The 18868-nt window shown below is 36.2% G+C and overlaps 3 protein-coding genes across 3 annotated transcripts; 2 read left to right on the forward strand and 1 right to left on the reverse strand.

Moving 5' to 3' along the window:
* Nucleotides 1-714: 714 nt before the first annotated feature.
* Nucleotides 715-9210, reverse strand: ccdc36 (coiled-coil domain containing 36; the record flags this gene model as incomplete). Its single annotated transcript, XM_079627844.1, has 8 exons — nucleotides 8988-9210; nucleotides 8752-8824; nucleotides 8443-8596; nucleotides 8078-8229; nucleotides 6799-6847; nucleotides 6596-6686; nucleotides 1842-1939; nucleotides 715-1734 (listed from the first exon to the last, which is right to left on the reverse strand). Exons 1-8 carry the CDS (start codon nucleotides 9028-9030, stop codon nucleotides 715-717), a joined length of 1680 nt encoding a protein of 559 aa, XP_079483970.1. The 5' UTR covers nucleotides 9031-9210.
* A 778-nt stretch (nucleotides 9211-9988) lies between these two features.
* cUnh1orf159 (chromosome Un C1orf159 homolog) lies at nucleotides 9989-13103 on the forward strand. The gene is made up of 8 exons (XM_079627884.1): nucleotides 9989-10082; nucleotides 10806-10890; nucleotides 11088-11174; nucleotides 11421-11462; nucleotides 11924-12058; nucleotides 12301-12326; nucleotides 12469-12499; nucleotides 12709-13103. Exons 2-8 carry the CDS (start codon nucleotides 10851-10853, stop codon nucleotides 12810-12812), a joined length of 465 nt encoding a protein of 154 aa, XP_079484010.1. The 5' UTR covers nucleotides 9989-10082; nucleotides 10806-10850; the 3' UTR covers nucleotides 12813-13103.
* A 2829-nt stretch (nucleotides 13104-15932) lies between these two features.
* LOC307006674 (RING finger protein 223) lies at nucleotides 15933-18599 on the forward strand. The gene is made up of 2 exons (XM_079627875.1): nucleotides 15933-16058; nucleotides 17591-18599. The coding sequence occupies exon 2, from the start codon at nucleotides 17615-17617 to the stop codon at nucleotides 18296-18298; it is 684 nt and encodes a 227-aa protein (XP_079484001.1). The 5' UTR covers nucleotides 15933-16058; nucleotides 17591-17614; the 3' UTR covers nucleotides 18299-18599.
* The last annotated feature ends 269 nt before the right edge of the window (nucleotides 18600-18868 follow it).

Raw genomic sequence — 18868 nt, forward strand, 5'->3', positions numbered from 1 at the left:
AATAGTTGAGGTATAGTATGTATTAAGATATGTGTCAAATGATATAATGAAAAAACTCACATAATTTACAGTTCAAAATAAAGTAACACTCCGAGAAACTTAAAATAGGATTTTACTTCACTAGCATAGTAAAAATGTATAGCATAGAGTTGCACAATACAGTATATGTACTGTAACTTTAAGCAGTCAATGCAATTTAATAAACATATATCAATCTGTCAAACTTAACAACAGCTAAATCTGTCATGTTTCAACTGCAAACTAAATTGAATATATTTAAACTATATTTTACCTGTTAATGTTACAAAGAGGTTGTCTAATATATTTGCAAGGCCAAAACAAATTATTCACAAACTTCTGGAATATGATTTGCAAAAAAGAATATCAAATGTCTGAATTACAGAATGTGCTTGAATGTTATTGCTTTAGTGTCATATGGTACAAGTAAAATAGAACAATACTTTTAGAGGCAGTAAAGTCTGCCAAACTGTCTTTAAGTTTTTATAATATCCAATGTTCAAAAATGAAACAAGGAACAGCAACAGAAAAGGAACAGATAATGTCTATAGCAAGAAAAGTGGTTAGAGAACAAGGTTCACATGTGCACAGGCAATTTCAAGTTCTTAGTGGAAAAAAACCTGAACATAGAAGATACTCTAAATAATTTCTCAAATGTAAATGTAATCAGCATACAGTATGGAAGTATTCTGCATTTTATTCTGAGTCATTAGTAATGTCAAAGAGCTGCCACAGGCCACCTTCTCCTACTTTAACACTAGCTTTAGGTTCAGGCACCACACTTTCCCACTCAGCCATCTTGTACTCCACCATCATTTGGGAACTGCCTGTGTCTTCAGACCACAAACTGAAGGGGTTTAGTGGTTGCTCAGCTACACACCTACTGACTGGTGCTACAGTGGCTTGCTGCTGTAGTTTTAAGTGATTCTCTACAACAGATTTGTTGGTCACTTTCCAGTTGTCACAAAGAGAAGACAAAGGTACTCTGTCTTTTTGTTCACACTGAAGGTCTTCATTCTGCAGGCTGTCATTTGAAAACTTCATTGCTCCTTTTTTTCTGACCGGTTGTCTTTGTGGGAGAACCAAGGCTCTCTTTTTCCCCCTATAGTTCAGGGCTTTTTGGCGCCTCCTAGGTACTTTCAGTGGTGGCATTGCATCAGTGCCCAATCTGTTCAATGGTTTTTCAGGCACCAGGTGTCTATCTACATACTGTTCTTCTTGGTCCTCTATGGATGTAGTAGATTGAGCATCCACAAGTAGGCTTGAAGGTCTGGTCTCAACTAACTGTGTGCACCATAATCTCTGTGAAGCATCAGGGGAAACCTCCTCTGTGACTGCTGTCTGCTGTCTTTTTACAGGCAGAGCATGTGCATTTCTGTTTTGTGTCTTCTGTGTGGTAAGTAGACACTGGTTCTGTTCTACTGCTTCTCCTGAATAAATGACAGGCCTGTTGCACATTATCTTGCTCTCTTGGTGTTTTTCAGTTGACATGATACAGAACCTCTCCAACAGACCAGGTGATGTCTGGACCTCACTGTCAATCATTCTGGCAGAGCTAGGTCCTGCTATTGGCTTGTGAGTAGAAATCAAAGTGCTAAGCTGAGACAGAATATTTCCCAGCATGCCCTGCTCCTTGCTCTGCTCTACTTTTAGATGTTCCAGATCCCGATGGAGGTTAAGCATGTTTGAGCTCAACTCTTTTGCAGCCAGACTACTCTATTTTAATAGAAAATAAATGTGGCTTTATTAGCAATGCCAATATAGATTATATTAATAATAGCTTTATTCGATTGTCTAGGACAGGTTATATGTGAAGTCCTTACCTTGGCTTCCCTGTCTGCCATTTCTATTTGTGTTTGGCTCTGCAGAGTCTCAAATTGACATGTTATACCCTCTTTCACACTGTTTAAATAACCTTCAACTGCAATGGAAAACATAATGTCATAAGTTATAAATCAATAACATCTATTACATTTAATATATTACAAAACTATAAATATGCTATTTAAAGCTACACTATGTAACTTTTGGCCCTCTAGCGGTTAAAATTTATTTTGTGAAATAACATTGTTTTTTGTGCTTCGGCTCTGCACTCTATGCGGATTAATATGATTCGTTCTCATAACTAAAAAAAAAAAGAGAATATCCCACTGCTCATAAAACATTCACTACTAGGTTTTGTCAAGTCAAGTCAAGTCACCTTCATTTATGCTTTTAACAATATAGATTGTATCAAAGCAGCTTTACAGTGATAGGAAATGAAAGTAACAGCGATGGTTTTGGCTTTACAGCAGCTCTAGATTAAAGTTATTGTCCAGCTTAAGTTAGATTTGATTGATTCACTTCCGTCGCAACGATCATTAGTTCAGGGCTCTCAAGTCTCACTCATTGGGCGTGAGACTAGGGATGTCAATTTTCACAAATTCCCATGATCGATCGTCGTTTAAATTAACGATCAATTAATCGTTAGCCTTAATACTGCGCTGCAGTGCATGGCCAACAGCAGAACAGGGTCGGCGAATCCTGCTCAAAACGTGATGTTCCTCACCAAATGAATGAGAATGGTTTTTAATCTAAATAAAGGGCTAGTAGGATTGTAAAATGTTTCGATGTGATTGATCATTTAATTAAATTAATTATTTAATAATCAAATATAATTACTACTTCTAATACAACGCGTACTGTGGACGTGCTCTCCCTGAACAACACACTGAAGACTACAACTAAACCCAATGCATTCACAACTATTTAACACAATAGTGTTCTCGTGTTATGTAATATGTCAGTCCCAAATTATTCATCGTTATTATTAGTCGTGTATTTCTGTTTGAGCTGCGGGCGCTGAATGAAGGCTACCGTTAAACTGGAGCACTTAGTTTGCTAGCGCGTGTTAACTCAAAGAAACGCATCCTATATGAGATTAATCAGATATATTAAAAATAAACAGGCTAATATTACAAATTATTTCTGCACAAAATGACGCGAATGCACAAGTGAACTTGAACTAAGTTACGTGCCATTCATTCAGAATGACTCATGTTGTGGACGCGCTCTTCCTGGAGCAACGCGACACGGCAACTAAACTCAAATAATGCACAATGTTTTATTACAATATTGTTCTCTTTATAATGTTATGTAATATGACAGTCCTCCCAATAGTCATTATTAGTCGTGCAGTGCCGTTTGAGCTGCGCGCGCTGAAGCTGATCACACGCACTACAGCGTTAATTCAAGGGATGCATCCAATATAAGATAAATCCGATATAGATAGGCATACACAAAATAAACACAATATTACAACTTACATTTGCACAAAACAAAAGGCTGTGAATGAACACGTAAACTTATAGTCATAATGAAGGTTTAAAATGGTCCCAAACAAAACGCGCTCGCTTTGTTTCGCGGTTGAGCAGCACGCACGCACATGAATCTGCTTAATCGATGATCAAGAAGTTGTATCGATTAAATGTATTATCGACAATTAATCGATTGTCGATTAATCGTTGATATCCCTACGTGAGACACACGCATTTCAACTCGTTCACACGCCACACCTTGTATTTCTCACGCTGAGGAGTAAGGGATAACTTGTCCCGCTATACAATTAATGGACGAGGCGCAGGCAAACGGAGGGAAGTTCTCTGCCGAGTTCATTGCATCTGTCTCGAGTTATAATGCCAGCTACCAGCCAATCAGAAATTAGAATGTGTTGTTTCTGGGTAAATTGCGTGTTCCTGCTGCAAGCACGTTCGTTACTAGGCAACACACATGGAGTGGAAGTTGTTAGAGCAAGATCTGATGAATGCGGTTTGCGGTAGGAACCTCTTCATTTATTTTTTAGCATTTTTATTTTACGATTCCTGGACGAAATCTCTTGCCTGTGATGAAAGACAGTGAGAGCTGATGTTGAGGAGCCAAATTAGTGCTAAATTATTTTTGATGCAGTCAAAAACTCTCCAACTGCTTTTAAAGGGGTCATCGGATGCAAAATTCACTTTTAAATGGTGTTTGCATATAAATGTGTCTTTGCAGTGTGTGGACACAACCACCATACAGTAAAAAAATCCATTCACTTTTTTTTTATTCAAAGTTGTTGCTCATTATCATTTAAAGAGACATGCACCGAAACGCACCGAAGCTGTTTTTGAGGAGGTAAAAACCATTGAGGAATATTAACCAAAGTATGTTACAAACTTTACATGAAGACCCCAAAGAATCATACCAACTTGTGGAAAATGGACATCCGATGACTCCTTTAAAGGTGACCGGTTTGAGCAGATTTGGAAGGCTGCCTATGATTGCCAAAATGGTTTTAATTTCCATTTGTGCTGGTCAATCATGAACAATAGGCAAAATTGAACTGCTAGCAAAAATTGAAGCGAATTTGGTGGGGCCGAGGGGCCGCTGCTGCAAATATTTGGGTGGCTCCTCCCCTAACAGATCTCACTCCAAACTTTTGATAAAACTTGAGAGCCCTGTTAGTTATTAACTTAGGGTCCGCTAACACGACACAGTTCTAACAGAAAACCCTCAATGCAATCTGGCCGCTCATTTGCACAAAAGCCTGGTGTCTCGAGAACGCAAACCATGAAATAAGTTCCAAGGTACGCGCCTTGATAAATTTATAATACAGACAGACAGATATTAATTTCAGAGATATAACCAGTTTGGAAAATGATCCCAAGCTGACTAGCTGAGGCTATATCTATGTGGCGTGCACGACGATGTTGAGGGCCGTGGGAGAACGGCGCGAGGCCGGTGGCGTGATTGATATTGAGCAACACGTGCGCGATGCACCGGTCTCGTATCTCTCACGGAGGAGCGGAAGCATAAAAGGAGGAGGAACAGGCCTGATTTTATTTGATGTGTTGTTTCTGTTTTGTGTAGCCAGCAGTCGTCCACGAGGGGCTGCTGGCTTATACTTTCATTTTTGTATTTGTTTATTTATTTATTAAAATCTTTAAATGTTCGCCCTTCGCCGGTTCCCGCCTCCTTCTTCCCATAACAACGAACCTCGTTACAATCTATTAATAGACTCTGTCACAATTTTGCCAGTAAACTTTGCTCTTTTAGGCATTTTTTTAAACAGGTGATTTTTTGGGAGGTCTGAAATTTAGCATGTCAACCTTTCTCGCTCATTGTGAACTTGTGACAACCATGCCATTCCCACACCATACATGCCTCAAAGCAGTCGGAGCAATTCTTCTCAAAATTGTACAGATATTAAGAGAAACACAAGGGCGAGTGACGTATTGTAAAAAATTTCCAGCGAAAACCATCCCAACAGGTCTAATATATAAACACTTATAATAGGCTTACCATAGTGAATCAGGGTAAGACAAAAACATGTTTTGGAAGAAGGATTGATGATACATTTCTGTTCATTTTGAAAAAAAGTTACATAGTGTACCTTTAAACCTCGTATAATAATTATCTTTAATGGTATTGTTATTTGTGGAAAGCTGTGGTCGTCAGCATGAGCTAACTGTTAAAGTCCCTGTAAAGGTAATTCTAAAAAAAAATTCTAAACACATTATACATGTTAGAAATGTATTGCTAAAACATATTACAAAGACTGTGAACTGCGAAGTACTGAATTGTGGAGTTAGACCGTTAAACAGTTTTTCACCATTGCTATTTTCCGGATTTTTTGGGCGGGGCTAAAACGGGGGCTCGATGACGCACTGGAGCCCCTGAGCTGCTGGACACGCCCCTACTTGATGACGCACTGGAGCCCCTGATGCTGGCCGCAGCGCTCCCTAACAATATAAATATAGCACATTCGCATCAGTTTGCCGCTCAATCGCGAGTTACTGTCAGTCAGTACTATTATTAGTTACTACAGCCTACAGTTTGCTAGTTAGCTATGCCTTCGTCACTACTACCTGGATGCGATCACGTACGAAACAGATCGGTGTCCTTATTTAAATTTCCTAAAAACGATCACATCAAGAAGAGGTGGATTAATTTTGTGAAGAGCCACCTTGATGGAGAGCTGAGGATCACCACCAAAACCCGCCTCTGTAGTAATCATTTTACACGGGATAGTTTTATAAACTTTCGTCGGAGACAACTGGGATGCTCTGATAATCCGCTGTTACTGGTGAATGGGGCCGAACCGACTATCTCCCGCCTCGGCCTTCATCCTCCCGTCGCGCCGACAACTGTGCCATCATCGGCAGTGCGTGCCCACCAATGAGGGTAAGCTGCCTTGTGTGCTTATGTTATAATTATAAACCTAATAAGCTGCTAGGAGCATTCATTCCGGCTGTAGCAGTGACAGTTGAGTGTGGCGACGGCAGCTTCCCCGCGAGTGGGCGTGGTTTCAGCGCAGCCAGTGGACACGCCCCCAGCGTTTGAGAGCAGAGACCACTGCTCATTTTTTCAAGATTTTGATAGCTTATTTTATGTACTTGCCGGCTTTTTTTATCATTCAAATTTGGCTGGGTGGCTAATAACATATTTTTCTGTGATATGACAAACTCAGAACACATACTTAATTTTGACTTTACAGGGACTTTAAGAACCATCTGCATACAATTATAAAAATATACAAAACTTGCAAACAAGAACGTACTTGTTTTTGAAAATGTATCCATTCTCTCCGCTAAAACTTTTCTGCTACTGTCATTACTTCCATCAATGCAATTTAATAAAGTCTCTCTGGTCTAAAAGGGAAGAGGTAGGTCAAAGTCAAGTAATATTGAAACCGTGAATATGTGCAGTGAAAATATTCTAAATGTGTTCAACATGCATCTGTGGCTTAAGTACAACACTCACATTTTCCAGAGTTTCCTGCAATTGTAGAATTCCATTAGTGAGAATTTCCCTAAAAAGTGAAAAAGTTGTACAACAATATGTCAGGACAGAACCAAAACAATAAGAAAAATTGCGTGATAAAACGGATAGTTCCGGTCCTTGATTCTGATTGGTTGAGCCGCGTTCGAAGCCGTTGTAAATTACTCAACAATCATACACCTGTGACCGTATTACTGCTCAACTGCCGTTTGTGATTCGTTGTTGCTGCATGTGTTGCTTGGCAACCTCTTTGGAATAACATTGCTTGGCGGAGGAATAAATGTGTTATCCACCTTATTCCTACGCCCCATGACGCTTTGCGTGAATTATGGGTCTAACTTCCGTTAAACTGTAAACAGTCAGTGAAAGGCTCGCTCTATGAACGCAATACGTTAAAAAAGTGTCACAATGAGATGACATTAATCTACTCACCCTTCAACTAACGAACATTAAAAGGAAATTTAAAAGTGTAAAAGCCCCCAATAAATAACCCTGAAAGAGTTTGGTTAGAGTCTTTGGTTAAATATCACTGTAGTAATATATGTATTATGCAACTATGTTGCCTTAATCAAAAATGTTCATTAACTTCAGCATTACGTGATACTATTTCAAAGTGATTTCTGTCATTTTGACAGATTATAAATTGCATTTACCTGTGAAAAAAAAAACCTGGAAAGAGACGTGAGGATTTGAGGAGAATAACGAGAGATTCTTTGTGCATTCCAGTGAATAATTAATGGAATATCGTAAATTAAATTCGGGAGAACAGACCACAAATGTGCAGTATATTTTTTGTCCTTTTTCATACTTTTACAGCGGATTCCAAAGGGAAAAATAACCACGAGGAAAAGAAAGCAGTGACTGAAAAGAGCTCTTGCCATAGATATTCTTGTAAAATACCAAGTATAACATTATTCTCATGATGCCTGAAAATAAATCATGAAGGAAAATTGACAGCTCATCCAGTCAAACTGACGAATCAGCTTTATTTGTAGGGCAACCTTATGATTTGAAATTATTAATTTCAGCCTTTTTGAATGGAAGTTAATTCCCCAAAACCGGAAGTGCCACCCATAATTCAAAACCCACAGTAAGGTCGTCAAAATAAGGTGGATAACGTTATATTTTTTGCTGCTGAATTCACTGTAAAACACGGCTTTGTGGGGCTTATTGCTTTAATAGAGAACTTTAAAACTGACACCAGTACAGTTAGTATAGTTTATTATTATTGTTGAGCAGGGATCAAGGATAGACAAATTACCTTTCATATTTTTCTTTGGATTTTCGCTTCTCTTCTTCAAATCTGTCCAACATGCCAACAGATTTGCCACCAGTGAAGTTTAGGATTTTGCCATCACCACCAAACAAAAACGGCTTAGAACTATAACTGCTGGACACCATCATTTCCTTCATCTGTAGAGGATTTAGACAATTTGGAATTATGAAACTTAAAATATGTTATAGACTTCTCCTTTACAACAACCTGTCACAATAATTGTCATTTATGAAAGGTTTGTGGACCAAAAAATAAACAATCAAGAATATGTTCATCATATTACACAAGATAAAACATGGCATGTTCTACAGTACAAACAAACAAACACAGTTTATGCCCGAGATATTTACCTCCTGTGATGTATGCTGAGAACCTCTGCTCTGTCCACTCATCTCCTGGGTAAACCCTTGTGAATTGTCAGGCCACATTTGAGAGCCCAACAGAAACTGAGAGTCAGTCAGGCTGGAGTAGTCACTGGTTGGACCCTTACCGGGTTTGATCCCTCTATAACAAACATAATTCTGAATAAACATCCATATAAACACGAGATTATAATGTCCCCTTTTAAGGTTAACGTTTGGGTAAGTGTAAATGACAGTAAAAGTTAGCTGACAAATCCTCTAGTTTGTACATAATTTAGGAATCAGACATAACTTTACCCAGAAGTTGCGGGGATGTTCAACATCTCCTTAATATTCCAGACATTGGGCTTCATATCCAGGCTTTCAAGATCTAAAAATGAGTTGAGAAATATTCTAGAATTTATCAGTTTCATAATAAATGACTGTTTACGCGGGAGCCGGACGGCTGCCGTCATCAAAGCTGTGTGTTTTCATTATAAATGAGCGAGAAAGCAACTGTTTAGTTTAGTTAATTTGAAAGAAATGTGACTTACCAGTAAATGACTTTGATATGCAGTAATGATTCTGAGGCAACATAAATAAATTTTGGCGGACGTTGGTGCTTACCGTTACGGTTTAATTAAGCTGTGTGTAGTACGTGAGATTTACAACAGACTGCGCCAGTTTTCCCGGGCTACAGAATTCAAACAGTTCATGCAGCCAACAGTACACTAACGTTACACAGGCATCCCCTTTAATCATAGCCTCTCTGATTGCGATCGCTAGATGGCACTGTTTGATTACTTATAATGTGAGTGAAATGCATTTCTACAATTTAAGTGTTTCAATAATATATATGATTAATATTCCCTATTATCATTATTTGAACACTTGTGTATTGTTATAATATTGTAAGTGGAAATATATATATATATTGAGGTTAATGTAATCTTAGTATAGGCATTTTGCAAACATATATTGAGTTATTTAAGAAATCACAATTTGCTTCAATTTACAGTTTACAGCACTCCTGTTTATTACAGTTCTTGTGGTGATCATGATGCCACTGCTGGTTGTATGCCTGCGACATTTAAAAACATAGTGCGGTGAAGTATTGTGGTACTTTTACCGATCAAATCGGGTTACTTAACGTTATCTTGCTAAAGATTAGCACTGCGGTTCACCATAAACCAAATTGTAACTATAAAAAATAAAAAAATAAAAATCTGTATCCTAGCAACCGTAACTACAAATGCTCGTGTCGTGTCTCCATAATAAAAGCCATAGGCTACATCTTAGAAAATGCATATTTAATTTCACATATGTTCTTATTAATAACGTAAGTTAATCATTAAAATACACTGAGGGAGCAGAAAATAAAGAACAGTATAAACTCTCGAATATTACAACGGCATTTACTGATCTGTTTCGCTTTAGTATGTTTAGTTAATAAATGTTATTCGCATCACATGAACATAATTAGTAATACATTTTTTTTTAATAATGGTGGTCTAATAAAAACGAATCTAATAATGGCAAAGCTATAACACACAGTGAAAGACTTGTATTTTGGCAGTGCAGTTTATTTATCAGGAAGTAAACTCCCGTTGTCAACAGATTTCTGACATATTAAAACTTGCGTTTCACAGGTAAGTTCACGTGCTTATTATCACAGAAATCTGTCTTATGTCGTCGGAAAACGAAACAGTCATTGCTTCTGTTCCATTCGTAGAGTGTTTTGTATAATGGCATAACGTTACCAGTTATCCACACAGCAAGCTACAGTAATTAACGTTAGCCACTTTGTTCTCTAACGTTAGACTGTTGAAGAACTTGTTTGGTGGGTAACGTTAGCTTGTGTGTCATACTGAATGTCTTCAAAACTTCTGCTAAAATGACATTCATTAGAAAATTTACATCTACCGACCAAAAACGACATTTGAATCATCAGTAGAATTAGACTGCTCGGAGTTGACGTCCTCAGAAAACTTGATGGCTCAATCTTGAAGTTGACACGACCCTGCATTTATTAAATATACAAAATGACATGTTAAATCAAACAAAAAAACAGATTACATAAAATCTGGGCATTTTAGAGCATAAACATAATGGGCTTCAGATCCATTTTGACTCCATCTAACCCACAGGAGTAATCAGTAGTCTACTACATCTTCAGTGCTGCTCTTTTTGTGTTAGAAATTCCGGAGTGGTATCTTGTCTTTTCACTTCAGGAAACTTTGGAATAATTTCACACAACTCTCAGTATGTGAAAGCATAACTACTGACTGTAATCAATCTATTCACATGTTCTAAAACTGAAACTAAGACCAATTCCATTCTTGATCTGTATTTTGGTTTTGCATGTGTTTCAGGCTCTGCTAGAAAACTCCAATGACTGTTGTGAAAGAATAAAGAGAATGAATGAAACCTGTGCAAATATTTCACTCTGTAATCCTGGTATGTTTCAAATTGTGAATATTTTTTAAATAACTCTAAAACAGAGATGGAAAGGAGTGTGCCTTGTAACAACCTGAGCAAATTTTCTATGCATACTTTGTGTGAAACTAGTTCTGTGTAATTTTATGTTATTGATGGCTGCTATAGGGACATTTTAGTACAATTGATATTGATAGTGCATTTGGATCCTCCTCTAGGGCTCCTTCAAGTTCAGGAGAACAGTACAACCTTTTGTGTGTCATGTGACTCAGCAGAACAGGGGAATTCAACTTCATTTAACAATAGTAAGTGCCATGCCATAGACATTAAAGAACAGCTGCATAGTCTAGACTCTAGATGATTGCTTAATGTTGATTTTTCTTCATGCATCATGCTTCATTTAAATTTTAAAGCTACAATTTGGGAATCATTTGCATTTAGGAGTTATTTGTTTTCCTACTGTTTTTTTAACTCTTAGATGTGCTCTTTATTTATTATATTATTGTTTATCTTTTTATTTACTTAATTGTTGTTTTCTACTCTCCTTCTAGCAAGGACTAGTCACTTTCCAGGAACATTAATCAAAATGATTGGTAAGTTACCATTATTTAATAATAGTTATGTGAACCGCTCACAAAAAAACCTGCTTCAAAACCTAATTTATTTTTGTATATTGATTTGAACAGGACATGCAGACAAAAATATGAATATCCTGGACACGAATTAAGAATTCATTTTCTCGTTTTAGTAAATCGTGCCCACAATTGACTAATTCGTTCCAATGATTTAGTAATTCACTCGTTTTAGTAAATCGTGTGCACATTATAATAATTCCCTTGATTTAGTAAATCATGGCCACGTTGTACTAATTTGATTTGATTTAACTAAATCAAGGAAACAAATTATTATATCGTGCACACTATTTACTTAAAAGGAGTGAATGAATTAGTTAAACATGCTTACATATTTGATTTGTTATTTTTTTTCCCTGCATGTCATATGCGGGGCTCTGTAGTACGGCACTATAATTTCATCCTTTGCATTATAATGGCAGGTGGTCCGGGTGTAGCGGCTTCTGTCCTACTAGGAACTCTACTGATCAGCCTGGGCCTCATCCTCTCGGTTGCATCTTTCTTTTACCTTAAGCGTTCCAACCGCCTCCCTGGAGTCTTCTACAGGCGCAATAAGGGTAAAAAAAAGTCTCAAATGTGTAAATCAGTTTTCAATGCTTTTTTTGACATAAGAACAGTTTTGTTAGTGACAGCTTCTTTTAAGTTTGGATTAAGGTTTATAGTTTGGTTGACTGTTTACCTAACCGTGTTGAATATTTTATTTATTTATTATTATTATTATTGGTATTGTTTTGGGGTTTCATTTATTTAAGATAATTTTTTTTGACGTTTGTAAATTGTGTAATTTTCCTTTTATCAGCTTTTATATTCCAACCAAGTGAGACGGTAAGATAATCCACTTAAAACCCATTTGTTTTTGTCTAAAAAAAACATTGTTATCAAAGACAAACACTGCTTTGTCTTTTAAATATTACTGTACCTTAACAATGGATACCGAATTACTAACTTGTTAATATTTTCTTTCAAGGCTGTCATGATTCCTGAAGCTACATCTTCAGGTATTATAAATTGTCACTATTTAATCTGTATTTTGAATTATCAAAGTTCTAAAGAGGTGGTGTATCCTAGTTCCAACTGTGCTAAATTTCATTGGCAAAACATCTATTAGGAATGTCTGATTAATTTAAACAAACTGAAGTAAAAGCAGCATGCTCGGTTTAGTGTATATAGAATGAATGTGACTCTTTTTTTATGTTATTGTCTGCAGTTCGCAAGCCAAGATATGTCAGGAGGGAGAGGCCTTCAGCAACATCAGCATCCAAAAGTGCCAATGTGGCAACAGGGGCAGTAACCAAGGTATACAATGTGTGACCAGCCTCCAAGGGCCATCTGTAAGCCCCTTTCAAAACATGAACCTGTCCTATAGCACTGTTTCCTTATGGGATTGTTAACTTTTTTTGGTGAAACTTTCCTTAAAGTTATGTAGGCTACACGAGGCATCCAGTATCTTGATGTAGGCTTTTATCTTGGAGAACTTTTTTTTTAGATCATCTTTTCATTGATCCAGATATTTATTTCTATTTATATATTTTTCACACAATATGCTTTCTTTCTTTCTTTCTTTCTTTCTTTCTTTCTTTCTTTCTTTCTTTCTTTCTTTCTTTCTTTCTTTCTTTCTTTCTTTCTTTCTTTCTTTCTAAAAGACCAGGTGTTGCACTAAAGTATTTTGGATTGTTAAGCTATAATTCAGTCAATTAAGTTGTTTTCTCAATGAATTTTGTACTGTTTATATTTATTACCTGTATGTTTGTGTGATATTGTATTTTTGAATATTTTGACATTGTAACTAGGCTTCAAAACAAGACTTCCGCAGTTAGTCATACTTGCACACAACCAACTTCTCAAACCTCATAAATAAATAGACATTAGCATATTTACCATTCGGTTAAAACCATTTTAGTGTTTGGCTCCTGTACACTCAAATATGATATTTTCTATTTATCCTGTACAGTCTCAACAGCACTTATTGATGCCATATACTGTACATTTGCTGGAAATACCCTGTATGAGCATTGAAAATACTTTAGGCTTGGGTTTCTGTGTTAACAGCATATTCATGTTATACTAACAAGTGTGCATGAAATGTCCAACTGCTAACAATAGCACATTCCTCACTATATTCAACATAAAATGTTCTGGCTTGCACCAAAGAAGTTTGAGTTATAATGATACATTCAAATTTGCTAGGCCTTAAAGTTGCAAACTTGCTGTTAAAACACAATATATAATCAAAACTGTTGTGCGAAACTGTTGCCAAACAAGGAGTTAACTAAAACATTGAGCCTATTTATTCCTCTTTTTTTCACTGTAAAAGATAAAGTGCCATTAAGTGAATGTGCTAATGGGTGAAGTTACCATTTTTGATTTTGTGCATTTTATACAAAATTAGAATGTAAAAGTATGAAAGAACTCCTAGATTATCTGGTAAATTGTTCTTGTTTTTTTATGGGGGGTTGAAAAACAAAAAAATGCTTGATAATATTGTAGTGTCGTAAAGAGAGTGATACACTGGTATTTGTATGAAAGGGCTGGAGAAGTCAGTTACTTTTTTTAGCTTTACTTTGAACATGTTTATTGGAAATGGTGGCCTTTTAGTAAGCCATATCATCCTCTATGCCTATATATTTCCGTTATTGTTTTTATTTTTTTTATTTGTAATAATGGGTCTGTTTATTTAAAGGATTATGTTTGATTTTTTTCTACATCTTTTCTACTTCATTCTAGGAAGGGGTATTTGAACATTGTTTTGTAAAACTTAAAATCTTCAGTATGCTGGATTAAGCAAAAGTAAGGAATGTTTACTTGATGTATAGTTAAATTATGTGCTTTCATGGGGATACTGAGTCTAGAATATAACCACTTAAATGCAACTTTTTTCTCATGTCATTTTATTGGCTGTTGTGCAGCAACTGGAAAGCATGTCAGTATATTTTGTATATGAATTATGGTTTGATTGATGCTGTTGATTAACTTTTTTTGTATGGTGATGTCCTAATGGAGTATTGATCACAAACTGAATAATATTTAAATGAAGATTTCAGTGTTTACAGAAATAAAAGATATTTTGATTTATGAGGAAAAAAAAGTAATTTATTGATGTACTTTACTTTATATCATCAGAGCAGAATATAATTTAATAGTTCTATTAAAGTGCTAAAAGAGCCACTGTGCACAAAATAAACAATCCAGCTGGCGGATGTGTTAATCACCAAAGAGTCATTTGCTGTATTAGTTCTGGGAAGCTGTAGAGTAAGGTTGGGAGTGGTGGTTATAAATCTCTTTTTTAAAGAATTTGAATGGCTAACCAATACCATCATTGTGTTATCTTCTGTAGAATTGTTATTAAAATGGTAGAATATTGGACTTGTTTCAAAGGGAATTCAGCATAATAAAACTAACTACTATTGTGATCGGAAAATGTGACCAACATTTTACGTTTGCCTTTGGTAAACAGACAGGGAGACTTTGATCCCATTTATCTATAATATTTTAAGCACTTCCTTATAAGAACACTAGATCAAAACAGAGCAAATACCACGTCACTGTCTTTCCATTAGCTCAATCCACTATGTGATGTTTGTCATGTCTCACTATTTGATACAATTGCAAATATCCACATTTCAACAAGATTATTTAAAGCATTCAACATAACAATAGCTGGCACACTACCATGTAAAATATACACAAAAGGAACTGTACACACACCCTCCGCAAGACTTATGAAAACACACGACTGTTGTTGCGCATGTAAGCGTATCGCAGTTATTTTTCCTCATACCTGGCTGATTTTCTCCAAGCGAGACAAAGGTAATATATTTGATCATTCAACAGTCATGTGACTTTGAAAACGGTTCAAATTTACAGCCAATTTCTTTGTTGTTATGGTTTTGTTATGCACATGTGATGTCTTATCAGTCACCATAAGCATTGCTTTTGTTGAACCAGATGAATGATGACAGTAAACTTGCAGAATGCTGTAGTTTTTCTACAAAATGTATTAAGATTATATTTATGTTTAAAATTATACAATAAAAATATGCAGTTGCAGAACCTGTCTAACTTGTCTCTCCAGATAAAACTATTAATATCTTAATAATTTACAACACTGAATTAAATAATGTGCTTTAAGATGTGTGTTAAACCTTAGTCACTACTATGCTTTGTCATTCTTACGTTAACTAAGGTATTCAATGACAGTGTGAAACCTAATCCTATCGGAAAACCAGTTCCTACTTCCCTCTCTTTGTCATCCCTCCTGCTTTTCCATAATTTGCACACGTACGTGTATGAGTTGGTGTGTGTGTGTGTTGGGGGGGTCAGAAGACGAGAGATAGAACAAGGTAATGATTTATGGTTTAACTCACTTGAGTCACAGCTCAGTAGTATAATTCAAACTTCTGAAGAGGAGGTGAGGACAGTTGTACTTTACCAGAAGACCAAGACAGACATTGAAAGACTTGTTTTGGGAACTTTTCAGTCAATTTTGAATCGATAGACGAAGAAGAAGAAAAAGAAGAAAGCATCAGCAAGAGAATAATACTGACTTCCTCTTTTAAGGTAATTGTTTTTCTTTTCTCACTCTGCCCCAACAAACATCAACAAGCCCAACAGTTGAGTTTTTGTTGGATCAGTGGTTTAGGGTCAATCCCAATTCTCTGTCTTACCCCTTCCCCTTAGTTTTGCACGTTCACGTGAGAATAAGGGCTATCCCAATTCTCGTTTTGATCGAGGGGTAAGGCTAAGGGGAAGATACCCCTTAAAACCAAGCAGTTTCGCGAGCTTACTTGAAACCAAGCCGAAAATGCTTGGTTTTAAGGGGTATCTTCCCCTTAGCTTTACACCTCGATCAAAAACAAGAATTGGGATAGCTCTTACTCTCACGTGAACGTGCAAAACTAAGGGGAAGGGGTTAAGAGCCTTTGGTGATTTTAGGTTAATGGCATTTTAATTACACATTGTTTTTCTGCCTTGATCCAAATTAGAGATGTTTATATTTTGTCTAGTCATAGTAGCCTATATTAAATGTAAAACAAGCGAGTCATGATGAACAGGTATACGTGATGCTGATTAAAGTGTAAAATTATGCATGATGATACTTAAAAAATAGTCTGATAATACTTGTAATGGTAGTCTGAAACATGATTCAAAATGCATTTCTTTCATGAATTGTTTTTTAGACATTTGCATGGTTTGTCTCAGCATCATCTTTATCATATGCACTGCAGTAATGATGCCTGTAGCAACCACATTTACATGTTGTTATTTGCTATGTCAGATAGTTTACCATGTAACCATTTGGAATTATTAAATTCAAAAAGGATTTTGCTATTTTCCTATGCATTCAAATACATAAAAAAAAAACTATTTGGATTACAGTTTTAACATAAACTAATAAACTTAATGTAAGTCATATTTTCTGTCATACATCAATTAAAGTAAGATTTAGATTTAATGTAAGATTCCTGCTCTCAAACTCATGGTATAGTTTATTATTATATAAATATATCTTTAAATAATTTCATTCATAATTTTTCTAAATGAATTTTGGATTGATTGACGATACATATATAAATTATTTTTTGTAAGTTATTGTGCATTTAAAACATTTGTTTTAACTATTGTCTACTATTACAGAAATATTACTTGTTTTTATTAATGTACGAATGACATCACATAAAGGTTTTTCATGTTAAAACTGTGTAATGCAAATGGATGGAAGATTTATATGCAATTCAAATACATACATTTTAAATTAAGGCCTAAATAGTTTGAGTGTATTAAAAAACTTTTAAACTATTTATAGTTAATAAAAGTTCCCCATAAACACATCAGAAGCTTTTCACAAAAATCTAGTGTTAAGAAAGACCATTTTATCATTGTAAGCAGTGCGTTAGCAATCCATTTCGGGTTTCATTTCATTAATTACCATGTTTTTAAATTATATTTGTCCATAGTTTCCCTCATACATGGATTCGATTCACAGTTGCACTTCCTGAGTATTACTCAACTCTGCATCTGTGTCTTTTAAGCAGTCATTGTGCCAATAAATTCCTATTAATAATTATATAAAAATTCATGTTGCATTTCAGATTTTCTTCTGAGTGCACAGCAGGATGGAGGAACCAGAAGTATCCACAGCAACACGTATGAGTTCAATACGGCACCAACACGTGACAGTGGCCTTAACTGATGATGAGGACAATGACTGGGATGTTGATCCGGAATGTTCAATCTGCTTTTCCGCGTACGACAACACCTTCAAGACACCGAAGCTTCTTGAATGTACACATACCTTCTGTCTGGAATGTCTGGCTCGCTTTGTAGCTATTTCACCGGAGCAGGCAGGCACCCAGATCACCTGCCCCCTTTGTCGGCAGCCAACGTCCGTGCCCGAGCATGGTACTCCGGACCTGGCCACCAGCCAGGAAGTTTTGGGCCAACTTCCAAGCGACCAGCAACAAGTGGAGAATGTTTTCCTAGATGGAAAGAGGCTGTGCTACTCAAACCCAATGATACCTGACTGTATCTGCATTGACATTGGTGAGCATAAAGCAGAAGAGCCGCAGAGGAGAGAGGAGAGAAGAGAGGGTTGTGGACACAGGTTGCTGCGATTCTTGGGGTTTCATGGGAACTGGAAGAGGCTTGTGCTCTTCATCATAGTGCTCCTTGTGGTCTTCTTTGTTATACTGTGGCCCCTCCAGTGCGTTGTTATCTCAGGCTCAATGTCAGAATGCTTCTTGGAACAACCAATGATGCCAACTACTTTCGCATCTCCCAGACCTACAGAAAGTTCCTAAGACACGCAGGTGCACACAAGAATTTTTAACCGTTTAAATTTCATGAATTGCAAAATACATTCAGATGGTGTTGGCTTCAGTTTTAAAACATGACTGACTGGATGATAGCGCTAGAGGCCAAAACACAAACACAACATTTACAGCTTCATGTCAATAAAACTGCATTGGTTAAAGTTCTACTTTCGTCATTAAACTGAATATTTGTTGCTTGAAATGTCATTGTCATATCACAGCTTCCTAAATACCACTGTAAATATTTAACATTATTTTCTGTCTTTGAAAAAGATGAACAAAATAAACACTGAGGTAAAACAGGTTTTTATGATTTACACTTATAGGATCATGATTGCCGGTACGATTGCTTTGCTGCATGGAACCCTTAAGAAACTCTTGCACATTCTGTAAAATAATAAGCCAGCAATTTCTTTTTATGTTTTTGTATGCTCTTATTTGCAAAATTATTGATATTTTTTTTAAATTATTCTAAGCCTGTATTTTAACAAATGACTTTTTTTAAATGGCTGTAATATTTTACACTATTTTTTAATAATCATTTGTAAAATATAAAAT

The sequence above is a fragment of the Phoxinus phoxinus genome, assembly GCF_949152265.1.
Source record: "Phoxinus phoxinus genome assembly, chromosome: 11".
In the NCBI taxonomy this organism is placed as follows: Eukaryota; Metazoa; Chordata; class Actinopteri; order Cypriniformes; family Leuciscidae; genus Phoxinus; species Phoxinus phoxinus.

What these genes read in the sequence shown, in the direction of transcription:
- cUnh1orf159 (XM_079627884.1), top strand. Translation starts at nt 10,851, where the DNA reads ATGAATGAAACCTGTGCAAATATTTCACTCTGTAATCCTG. An exon ending in AACATTAATCAAAATGATTG is followed by an intron (nt 11,463 to 11,923) that starts GTAAGTTACCAT and finishes TTATAATGGCAG; the next exon opens with GTGGTCCGGGTGTAGCGGCT. An exon ending in TATTCCAACCAAGTGAGACG is followed by an intron (nt 12,327 to 12,468) that starts GTAAGATAATCC and finishes TTTTCTTTCAAG; the next exon opens with GCTGTCATGATTCCTGAAGC.
- LOC307006674 (XM_079627875.1), top strand. Translation starts at nt 17,615, where the DNA reads ATGGAGGAACCAGAAGTATCCACAGCAACACGTATGAGTTCAATACGG.